The sequence below is a fragment of the Taurulus bubalis genome, assembly GCF_910589615.1.
Source record: "Taurulus bubalis genome assembly, chromosome: 12".
Lineage (NCBI taxonomy): Eukaryota > Metazoa > Chordata > Actinopteri > Perciformes > Cottidae > Taurulus > Taurulus bubalis.
Genome location: NC_136600.1, coordinates 24,895,858 through 24,908,432, shown reverse-complemented (window position 1 = coordinate 24,908,432; position 12,575 = coordinate 24,895,858). Strand labels below are relative to the sequence as shown.

The 12,575-nt window shown below is 39.8% G+C and overlaps 1 protein-coding gene across 1 annotated transcript in view; it reads left to right on the top strand.

Moving 5' to 3' along the window:
* Positions 1-12,575, top strand: part of LOC306745299 (CUB and sushi domain-containing protein 3-like) — a gene marked incomplete at both ends in the record, with an annotated part of 218,685 nt that overhangs the window by 76,089 nt on the left and 130,021 nt on the right. Inside the window, 5 exons of the mRNA XM_079228051.1 lie at positions 559-697; positions 1,490-1,677; positions 5,186-5,374; positions 8,981-9,097; positions 12,026-12,241. Coding sequence (XP_079084177.1) covers positions 559-697; positions 1,490-1,677; positions 5,186-5,374; positions 8,981-9,097; positions 12,026-12,241 — 849 coding nt within the window. The remainder of the gene's footprint in view (positions 1-558; positions 698-1,489; positions 1,678-5,185; positions 5,375-8,980; positions 9,098-12,025; positions 12,242-12,575) is intronic.

The following is a 12,575-nucleotide window of genomic DNA, read 5'->3' as shown; positions in this document are numbered from 1 at the left end:
GCAGGCATACATACAGGCATCTATATAAATGTTTATTCTTTTAATCAAACTATTGTCTCATTCATTTGTGTCATTTAAGGTTTACTGTATGCTTTGTATTCTCATTGTTAGTTTAAATTATACATTTACTCACTTTTTACTGTTTACACCCAGATTTCACTAAATGTTTGATCATGGAAATTTGGTCTAAAGTCATGGAAAAGTCATGGAAAAATGGAAAAGTCATGGAAAAGTCATGGAAATTTGGTTTAAAGTCATGGAGAAGTCATAGAAAAGTCATAGAAAAGTCATGGAAAAGTTATGGAAAATGGAAAAGTCATGGAAATCCATTGGTCAAGATGTGTATGAAACCTGGCAGGGTTACAGCCATGTAGTGACTCATCCTATATTTATTTTTCTTTTATGTTATTCATGGGGGCACAATAAGATTACCGAGTGGCATCATCGTTAAAATAACGCCTATTTTCCTTCTCTCCAAGCTGATCTAGTTACCCGTCTCATCTATATCTTTATCCTCCCCGTCCCTCCCACCATCCTTCCACCTCTCTGCTCCTCCAGCTCCTTGCGGGGGCCACTACTCGGGGCCGTCTGGGGTCCTCCTCTCCCCGGGCTGGCCGGGCTACTACAAAGACTCCCTGAGTTGTGAGTGGGTCATTGAGGCCGAGTCGGGAAGCTCCATCAAGATCAGCTTTGACAGGTTCGTATGACAGCGCTGCAACAACTCATCCGTGGAGAGAAAACACACACATACTCGCACACAATCTCTCATGGACGTATATCCACATACTGCACTGGATGGGAGGAGTATTTAAAGTACACATATAAAGTATAAATGCATGCACACACACAGAGAGGCACAGAAGGCGTATCTTTATCCCTGGAAGCCTCTGAGTTGGAAATAGAAAGTCAGAAGAGGTGGAACACAGTCCTGGACCTAGTTTCTAAAAATGTTGAAAGCCTTGAGTAATTCTTTATTTTGCTTACTGGCTCCCGCTCACTTCCTCAGAGAGCTGCAATAAAAAGAATAAAAAAAATAAGTCTTTGCTGTAAGATCTTTATTTCCTACCATTAAGGAGCGAAACCATAAAATGTTCATATTTTATAATCAACGCTTCCTCGGTGCTGACGCACTCCTTTGTAAAGACACAAAGAGATACTTTCCCTATGATTTTATTTTTTGCTCCTCCTCACTTTAAACGAGCCAATGTTTTCATAAGCCGAGCTTTAAGCTCTTTGCATTAAAAACAAAAGAGAGGTGTGGCTTTTCTCTCGCTGAAATGATCTGAAGCTATTTTTTTTGACAGGAATATTGGAGCTGTATTGTCGCTTGTTTGAGGATGTAGAGACCTGAGGGGGTCCACGGATCCACATTCTGCTCATTTACCTCCATGACATTAGCATATTTTCTCAGTCAGAGCAGAAGTAATGTTTTAAATATACAAATAATTGTGTCCTGCATCTCCCTCTCTCTGCTCTCTTTACTTTTAAGGTTTCAAACTGAGCTCAGCTATGACTTCCTGGAAGTGCACGACGGCGCCAACCTGCTCTCTCCTCTGATTGGCTCGTTTAATGGAACCCTGGTCCCTCAGTTCCTGTTTAGCAGCAGCAACTTCCTGTATCTGCTTTTCACCACCGATAACAGTCGATCAAACAGCGGATTCAAGATATTCTTTGAAGGTGAGAGGATGTTGATGAACATCAGGAGATTATTTATATTGTTTGCTTTTCATATTATTCAATAGCATATCCCAAGATGTTTGTGTGTTCAATTCAATTTGAATCGGTCCGCCTCTGTTGTAACACTTTATAAAGTTTCTGAAACTGTGTCAAGACCTGTTTTTGAGGTCAACTCTGATCCGTAGATCTTTTGTTCCAGTAAATGGTATGTTAACAGCAGGGTAATGACACGTCCTTAAGGATACCTCAGTTACCTCAGGTGGAGCAGCAGTTTAAAACACCATTGCTTCTAAGGTCCTTTGTGTGGGCGGTTGGGGAATAGCTCTGGAGTGAAATCAAAGGAAAACCAGAGGATAAAGCCTGCTCTACATCGTAATCAATGTAGCTTATTGAATACTAGTGTGCTGTAAACTGTGAATGTCAATACACACTGAAACTACATAGCACAACACACAACAGTGCAATTGTGGGAATGTATGTCATGTGGGTTACATCAACAGCGGACCTGAAGGGACCTACTCTAAATCCCAGTCCCCTGATTCACTGTTTTGCTCCACAAATGTGTTGCCTTGCACTCTGCTGTCCCTTGTCAGTTTCCACAGAAGCCTCTCGTTTTAAATGTGCAAGCTTGTGGGGGAAAGTTGTCTGTGCACCGACTGACTGAGAACATCTGGGTTAGTGAGGAGAACTATTAGCGCTCAGAGTACTCCATTGAATACTGTGAATACCTGCGTAAAAGCCGCCGCTCTCGGGAGAGTTTGTTTTTAATTGTGTCTTCTCCACATCACTATGCACGGAGTGGTGGTCTTTGAAAAATAAGACAGCAAAATACTCTGGACAAAGTGTGATCTTCATGATTATTTGCATTAGCACCATAATCCTTGTCACTCAGGTGTGATTCATAAGACGGAGTTTGTTATTATGTCTGTATTATTGACTGAAAGCAAACCATAAGTGCCGTCGTCTTATTATGTTTCACTCTCAAGTGCATTTATTTTGTTTGTTGTTGAGGCTATTGAAAAGCAATAACAGTGAGATCATATTAGCTTCTTCCGTTGCAATTTAGGACCTCTTATTGCTGGAATACTTTGGGGAAACTCAGCCTCGTTCATTTGTAAAATTGGTCTAACAAAATAAGGCTGTTGTGAATTACGCTGTGAATCCACTGATCCCTTTGTACAGTTTGTAATGCATAACTAAAAAATACTACAACATGTTATCAATTCATATTTAGGCTTAATATTCAGTGTTTGTTTTCTCTAATTTTACTCTTCACCATTGTGGCATTTCATTATTATTTTTGCATTTTCTCCCACCAAAATTCCTGCACCCTGGAGGCCAGAACCAGCAGTGATCAATGAATGCTCTACTTCAGGCGATATTCATATGTTTCCATACTAAAAATATCACATATTACTCAAGGAGACAAGCTTTCTACAGAGGAAGAGCCCGGTTATCACACATGAATAATCAGTGAGCCTGGTTTGTTATACAGGCTATTAATGTGCATCACAAACCACACAATATAACTCTGTTACTCTATTAACCGTGTCATTTATTGTTGATAATTATGTGCCACGTAGCCAAAAGTAACACCTGCAATTCTCCTCATGGATCACAATGAATAACAATTTTCAGACTATTTGTTTGTGTGTATCTGGCAGCATTTGATTCTGCAGTGGAGGACATGTTTTTTTTTACATCAATTTCACATTGTGTGCCGCCCCTTTAAATGCACTTCATGCTGGGCTCACAGTCACTGATGCCAGACATCCCACAATGAACGGGGTACTATTTGCTGACATGTCAAAGTCCCTTGACAGGGTCAATCACCTGAAACTACTGCCAAGCAGGACGCCTGAGAACGAAAGACGATAACTAGCGTGCAGCTTTGTTTATCTGTTCTGAATTAGAGCTCACTTTTATATAGAACGCTTCCAAAGGTGTCTCTGGAAATATGGAAAGATGGATAGATTCATAAACTGCCAGTTTAATAATTCTAAATGCTTACGTGGTAATTTCTATTGTTTGCGAATTGGGAAAAACGCGACATAAAATGATAGCTTCTGATAGTACTACTGTGGTTTAGCACAGGCTTCCCACCGAGGACATGATAACTGCCTAAATGCCTAAAATCAGCATATTTTTAGCCCATCAAAAACCATAGTTTAATGCCGAGAGGAACCAATAACACGATAAAGGTTATTCAGACAGAAACTCTCAGATATCCGGCAGCAATAGTGCATTTTTCTTCAGTCCTAACTTGTTATAAAATAGATAAAATATTGCTTTTGTGCATCATGTAATTACATATATATATATATTTTTATTTTAGATACTTTTGGGTAAGTATAAGTGAGCATTCATTTCGAAATTGAAAAGTCAAAATGAAAGTCAAAGTAAACCGCTTGCTTTAGAAAACTTGTTTTCTCGCTTGTGCATGCAAACCGAGACCTATCATTGTTGTGATGATTGTAATAACATCAAAGGTTCTTTCTGCACTTTTTTGTATAAACGTGGCCTAGAAAGTTTGCCGATTGCAAAAATAGAATTGCCATCCCATTTTTCATAAATGTTGCATGACTTCAATAGACCTCTGTCGCTCTACAGTCGTACTTTATTAGCATACGTGAGAGCAGAACAAAAAAAACAATTGCTCTAAACTGCTGAGCTTGGTACACAGTTGTGTCGATACTCAACGAGGATGTGTTTTGTGGTAATCATCATCATCATCATCATCATCATCATCATCAGTCACAGTAACGTACCACAAGCCCATAAGGTAACACACAAACTGGACACTACTTAATTAACCATTTAAAAACCAATATTTTCACATATTGTGCTATGATTTGGGTTAGAGAATGTTCACATATTGAATGTTCACATATTGAGCTATGATTTGGGTTAGAGAATGTTCAAATATTGTGTTATGATTTGGGTTAGAGAATGTTCACATATTGTGTTATGATTTGGGTTAGAGAATGTTCACATATTGAGCTATGATTTGGGTTAGAGAATGTTCACATATTGTGCTTTGATTTGGGTTAGAGAATGTTCACATATTGAGCTATGATTTGGGTTAGTGAATGTTCACATATTGTGCTTTGATTTGGGTTAGAGTTGGACCTTACAGCTGCATCATTTCAAAGAAATAATCATCCTGAAAGTAATTTTTTCTAGGCAGACCTGAAACCTTTTCATTTTTTTCTGTGTGTCATCTTCATTTACTCTTAACCAGTAACATATAGACTGATATTTGCACATCTGAACAAAATCTCACATGTGTACCTTTTATTATGACACCAACATTATTCAAATAGCCCTAGTGGTTGCAGAGATACACCCTTTTTAGTTTGGGGATGACATTTTCGAGGAAATGGGCTAAAAATAGGTTGGTTTTCTATTTAAAGGTTGTAAACAAAGAGGACTTGCTATAAAAATGTAACGCAACAGTTTAGATTAATTCAAATCCCATTCAAGAGCCTGTTTAATTTAATTTCTCTAGTGGTCACGTTGGACACGTACTCCTGCATGGATCCTGGTATTCCGGTGAATGGCTTGCGGTTGAGCCACGACCTGTCCATCGGCTCCACGGTGTCCTTCCAGTGCGACCCCGGATACAGGCTGAGCCACGACGAGCCACTGGTCTGTGAGAAGAACCACTTCTGGAGCCACCCGCTGCCCACGTGTGACGGTACGCATACCAATCGTGAAAAAGGTCTTTGCAGTGCATTCCAGCTCAGGCTGCAGGCTCATCCATGACGGCACATTTTATTTTGAGTAAATGCTAATCGTATTTGTAAATGATTTTAGTTTGTGTGGTCTTAAATTTACACCGGATGACACTATGACGTGATATATGGCCCTTTGAACACCGTAGAGCTGAATAACTATAAAATACGAGCACCGCCGTTCTTGTCATTAGAGCACTGATTTGAATTTTGTACAGCGTCACATAAGCTCATTGGGATGTCAGCATTATTTTGAGGAAACACACATAAGAAATCCATTTGCGCAGAATGAACTGTATCGTCTGGAGCCTTTTAGCCACAAGGGATGCTGCCACTAGAAACTGGCAAGAGGTTTCTAAATGAGGTTTTCAAAAGGTAACTGGGTTCCTGCAGCAGCTGCTGCCGTTGCTATATTTTATTCCTAAACCTCCAAAACAAACAATAAAAAAAAACATACATGGCCTCGTTGGCAACGACACAAGCATTAGTGACTATGGGTTGCCTACAGCGGGTCTGACTAACCAAACACAAGTTTGTCAATTGCTTTTCACTCAACAAATAGAGCCAGTCCTCGTGTGAACAACTTACTTGGGGTGTGATGAATCATGTTATACTGGAGACAGATTACGCTCCACTTCAAAGCCTGACGTTCAGCGTGTCCCTGATAGTCGTAATATCTCACGTAATCTCCCTCACCCAGCTGTGTTTGCACAGTTTTGCTCATTGTGCTGTTTGGAAGCGCACTGAAGGACAATTGAGCCAATTATTGTCGCAGTGTAGAACCCGTAAATGACGTCTCTTAAGTCATGGCTCACTTGGCTGATGAATATAACGAATAAAAAAAAAGATGCAAGGGTTGGCGACGATGTAGACTGTAATACAAACAGTTCAGTTTGTCAGGTGCATGCAGCATTTATGACAGTGTTGGTCAGTGTGTCTGCTTGAAAATCCCATTTTGCTGCAATACAAATAATTGAAGTGAGGTGAACAGACCTTTTCCTTTTGGGACAATTAGCGGTTGAAAAAAGGTATTAAACTCGCAATATATCATGATACTCAATATATCGCGATACTCAACATATCATGATACTCAATTTATCTTAATGCTCAATATATCGCAATACTCAATATATCACGATACTGAATATATCGCGATACTGAATATATCGCAATACTCAATATATCGCGATACTCAATATATCGCAATGCTCAATATATCACAATACGCAATATATCGCAATATGCAATATATCACAATATTCATATATCGCAATACTCAATATATCGCAATACTCAATGTATCGCAATACTCAATTTATCGCAATACTCAATATATCGCAATACTCAATATATTGCGATACTCAATATATCGCAATACTCAATATATCGCGAAACGGAATATATCACAATATTCAATATATCGCAATACTCAATATATCGCAATACTCAATATATCGCGATACGCAATATATCGCGATACTCAATATATCGCAATACTCAATGTATCGCAATGCTCAATATACTGCGATACTCAATATATCGCAGCATCGTGATAATATCGTATCGTGATAATATCGTATCATGGGACCTCTGGTGATTCCCAGCCCTACCATACATGTGATGCAGTGCCGTGTGATGCAGCTTCAGCCCAACAGTCGTCCCGATGATGTACTTCATGGCGCGGGGCATTTTTCTCATCTAGGTGTGTGCCAGACCAGTGCCAGATGCTTTGGCTCTTTGCCGGTAGAGCCTCTAAAGTAGATCGTTTTCCAAGCAAGCTCATCCACTTTTAATGACTTTATGTAATTTTGGCTCATTAATAAAATATTTGATATAATTTTGTTGGTGGGTGAGGATTCAGGCCTTGATGTGGTGTGCTGGGTGGAGGGCCCAGGGGTGGATGGAGAGAGGATAAGAGGGGGGTGGGTGTGTGCAGCTGTGGAGCCGCAGGCTGCTCTGTGATCCTCCATAAACATCTTCTGACAGTCATTACTTAGAAAATATGTACATGCACAAGAGTTCTACTTCTAATATTTGTCAACAATTGCTGTTTTTGAAGAAGGCAGCCGTATGTTTGGTTGTAACGACACCACTTTTCGGGCATTCAAGCCAAAGAACGAACACACACACACACACACACACACACACACACATACACACACACACACACACACACACACACACACACACACACACACACTTAAAGACAGAAGGAAACGGAGCTTGTACCTTTCCATCAATGCTATTTAAAATAGAAAAAGCAGTGCCCTTTTATGTGGTATGACCTTTTAGTTCAAACACAATGACGACATCAGAAAAGAGCTGCAGATTTGAACAATATCCAAATTGACCATTTAACCTTCAAACGGATCTGGCGTTAACTTCGCTGTCTTCGGCAGCCAGCGAGGGGAGAGATTTATCTCATTAGAGTCCTTTGATGAGATAAGGAGCTTTGTGGCAGTAAAACCAATAGTCAACATGCGTTGTTGCAACGATGTTGCTGCTTTAGACAACTCTCCCGATCACCGCAACTCGAACTATGCAACTGGATTGTCCCACCGACCTAGCTCTGGCTCACAGCGGGGTGACTTTGGGCTAGATCGCCGGTTCTCGATCCCCCGGCTCCACTAGTCCATGTCGATGTGTAGTCATGGAATTTCAAAATGGTTATTTCAAAGGCCTAGAAAAGTCCTTGTAAAAAATTAAATCGTAAATTAGTAAAGGTCATGTAAATGTGTTGTATTCATGTGTTCATGACGTTCATTTACGCTGAGTTTGAAATAATTAATATGCTTTTAAAAGAAAGACGCTCAAAATATAAGCAGGCATACATACAGGCATCTATATAAATGTTTATTCTTTTAATCAAACTATTGTCTCTCATTCATTTGTGTCATTTAAGGTTTACTGTATGCTTTGTATTCTCATTGTTAGTTTAAATTATACATTTACTCACTTTTTCATGTATAAACCAAGATTTCACAAAATGTTTGGTCTTGGAAATTTGGTTTAAAGTCATGGAAATCCATTGGTCAGAATGTGTCTGAACCCCAAATTGCTCCCACCAGGTGTGACTGTGTGAACGGGTGAGTGGAAGCCACCATCAGTGTGTGAGTGCGGGTGACGTGTAGCGGTAAAGCCTTTAGTCTAAAGTCTAAAGTCCATTTACCGTTGTTTCTATTCGGAAAAATTGAAAATCACTCGATCAAAATAAAGCCTCTAATCCGCTGTATTTGCTTGTCAGTAAATTGTAAATACGTTTTCTGACAATGCGTTGCAGTTTAAGATTCCACAAGAGTGGAAAGTATGGTTGGATAGCTGAACGAATGAATAATTCATGTCCTGGCAGTGGTGCAGGTTTTGGACCGGGAGAAAAAAAAAACATTGTGTTGGCAGAATTACAGGTCGTCATAAAATAGCAGGACAGGATGTGATTTGACTGAAATGCATTATTCATCTAAATTGCTTCTCTGTCTTCAGGTGAAGGATTTATTGGTTAATTTAAAAATCTCCATTTCTTTTCTTCTCCAGCAACAGTTATCATTCATTATCTTCTCTTCTCTCTTCAGCATCGTGCGGCGGTGACATCAGCGGACCCGGAGGGATCATCTTATCCCCGGGCTTCCCGGAGCTCTACCCCAACTCTCTGAACTGTACCTGGACTGTGGAAGTCAGCCACGGGAAAGGTGGGAAACCATTACTAATTTACAATAATACATTCTCCAAAATATAAGCATACATGCCCTTGTACTGTATAGTTTAGGAACTGTCTATTGATTGAAGAAATGTTTTTATGTTGCACACTGCAGCAGGCTTATTCTCATAGTCTCTCCTTAGCACGCTGACATTCAGTAGTCCTCATAATGACCAAATTATAAAGCTATAAATTAAAACGACACCCTCTCAGCAGATTACAAGAACATTACGCAGATTTATTATTATAAAGTAAGAAGTGATTCAAGCAAATATCATTTAAATGTACTGACTTTTTTCTTTCTTTTGGCAAATGTCCAGAATGTGTGTGTAGGGATAATATTACACTGTATGGTTCCTTTTTTAAAGTGTCTTCCAGTATCTGAGAAATGAGTTTAAAGTATTCTTCTTTATCAGCAGTTCAACTCGTTACACATATTTGAGCCGTCGTTGTACAATACTCTGCTTCATACGTTCCTCAGTCGCATTTAACACCTTTTCCCCATCATTTCCTTTCACCTCGCTAATTCAATGCACTGCTTTGACAAGTCGGTGCGTCACCTGGTGAGACAAGTCTGGTATCAGTTTAATTCTCATCTTATTCTCTATTTAATTAGCTTAATTCCACTATCGCAGCTCTCACTGTCAGTTATGTGATCAGGAACCAGCTCTCCAAGACCTTCTCATTCATTATCACTTGAAGAGCACTCGGCTTATTTCTGCTGCCGAGCACGTAGCTGTATTATCCCTGTACTTTACCGTCTTCTTATCTTCTTTCAAAGGGCCATTGAAACGACATATTCTACTATTTGTGCATTACCAATTGATCCTAACACTTCTATTTCATCACCATACATTTGGTACTTGAAATCCAGAAGAAGTTCCAGTAAGAACCGTTTAATATATTTAGTTATTGATATATATATATATATATATATATATATATATATATATATATATATATATATATATATATATATATATATATATATACACACACACATATGTAACACACTAGGCTAATAACTGCAAGATGATGGTGATATATGTAGTTTCTAAGAGGCGGAGTAACTGCACTGTATTGCTTCTTTTTTTCCTGTCTTATATATTTTTTGTGATTATAACACTAACCTCACAAGTGTGATCAACAGCATTATCCTTTAAATGTCTCACATAGGTCCTTTAATAACATTCAACGACACCAGGAGGCAAAAAAACTCAATTACACCCACAACTGAAAACCGAAAACAGCATTTGAAAATCATAAAAAATTGCCTAATTGACTTAATTCTAATCAAATTCAACACGGAGCCTAATACGGTGTAAGTTATTCAAAATGCCAAATCAATTTAGTGTGGGGCAATTAGCAATCAAACCTCATATACACATATTAAAAAAAATAGCAAACTTGGAAAAAGGACTTGTATATAGACCTCACCTAAAACCCTGAAGCATGATAAACAAATTAGATTAATTATAGATATGATTGATGAAAATAAGCTAATGCACACCCCATTTTTAATCAGGGCCAAATTCAGCTGATTAAATAAGATTTTGAGAGGCACGGCCTCAATTTACAAAAACCATAAAGTCCAAGGATCACACATTTATTTCAACATTGAAACTAACAGGTGCAATACCTGCATCAGTACCTGGGCAACAGGTTGTCGGGTTTAATCACAACCACACATTCGTCCTACATCATGCACCTCTTTAGATGGTTTTCATCATCAGGATGATGCATCTCTTGTCATGGCCCTGACTTCCTTGAGTATTTGTATCTTGTGGCGACTGAGTGGGAGACCATTCATCTTTAGGGATGGCAGCTCTGTAACTATCCTACTCAGTAATTACCAACATCCCGGACCGACTATATTAAAATACTTGCATGCCCCCCTAACGCAGGGACGGGTCTTGATAAATTGATCGTTTGGCTTGACTCCTGTAATATAATTGCTGCTTTACGGAGCACAATCAATCATTTCATTTTGTTATTTATTTTATGGCCATTTGGGACTTTCTTTATCAAGTGAGCCAAACATTGTGGAGGACGTTATGGAGTCATATTCCAACAGATTCAACAGATGGCGTTAAAATGGCCGCGTGGACTGAGAAGCCGCCAACTGGCCATCGCGGATGGAACGAAGAAGCGAAAATAGACGCAGGGTGTTCACACCCAGATCTTGTATTCCAACCTTAAAGTTAAATAATGCGTTGATATGACATCGAGACTCTTTGCTGCCGCAGAAGATTTTCTGTCTTTTGGTTCTGGCCTCTTCTCTTGTGAATCTGTACAATTAGCCGGTTGCCAGTTGGAGACGTGTTGTCGTCAGGTTTTAATGATGGGCAGACCAAAGAAACTGACTAATGCACATGGACATGCTGCTTCAAGTACATATAGCCTTAATCTGTGAAAATCATTCTCCCTTTTTTAAGTTTCCCCTGCAAGTTTTGCTATTCACTTTGCATTTGGAAATTGCGTTTAATCTTTTTTGTGTCTCTTATTATGTGTCAGATGTTCCCCCCTCTTCATTTTAGTATGATAATTCTAGGAGGATTCATTTCAGTATGCTCACAGTGCTGCTGTAAGGATTAAAGCATTTATTTAATGAGTGAGAAATGCGTCTTGCAGATGGATGTTTCAGCGAGCGTGAACCCAAATTAATACAACTGATTTGTAATCACGATAATGACATTTTTTAGATAATAGCCTACATTTAAATTGAATAATAGTCATATTCAGTTTGAGGTGGTTGCAATACATTTTATTCTGTGGCCTGCAATGTAAACCGCAAATCCATTTCTTAACCTTACGGAGCAAATATATGCAATGCATATTCTATTGAAAGCTTTTTCTATCGTAATTCTTTGTATTTTCCTTCCACCTCTCACGCTGGGCCGTCTTATTTTCTCCCTCCAAGGTGTGCAATTCACATTTTACTCCTTCCACCTGGAGGATCACCACGACTACCTCCTGATAACGGAGAACGGCAGCTTCGCCCAGCCGCTGGCTCGACTCACCGGCTCGGAGAGGCCCTCCCCGGTTAACGCCGGCCTGTACGGGAACTTCAAGGCCCAGCTGCGCTTCATTTCTGACTTCTCCATATCGCTGCAGGGATTCAACATCTCTTTCTCTGGTATGACAGCATATATGGATTCTGCCTGTCGGAGGCAGGAGGGGGGGGAGGGGGGGTATTGGTAAAGGTTTGCAGACGGGATGGGTGAGTACAGCTTTAAAAGGGGAAGGAAGATGCATGGTGGTGAGGATGCTGGAAACACGGTGGGTGGAGTTGTGAGGTGAAAGGCATAAGTGACAGAGATGGAAAAAAGAGAGACGGCTCGTTTAAAGATGAGATCAAAAGCGCTCCACTTTTCTAAAGCGTGCATAACGTAACGGGCGAGGAGGGATCGTGCTGGTCAGAAAACGGGATCGGGCCCGGTGGCGGACCGAGCCACAGGCTGCGCCCATCA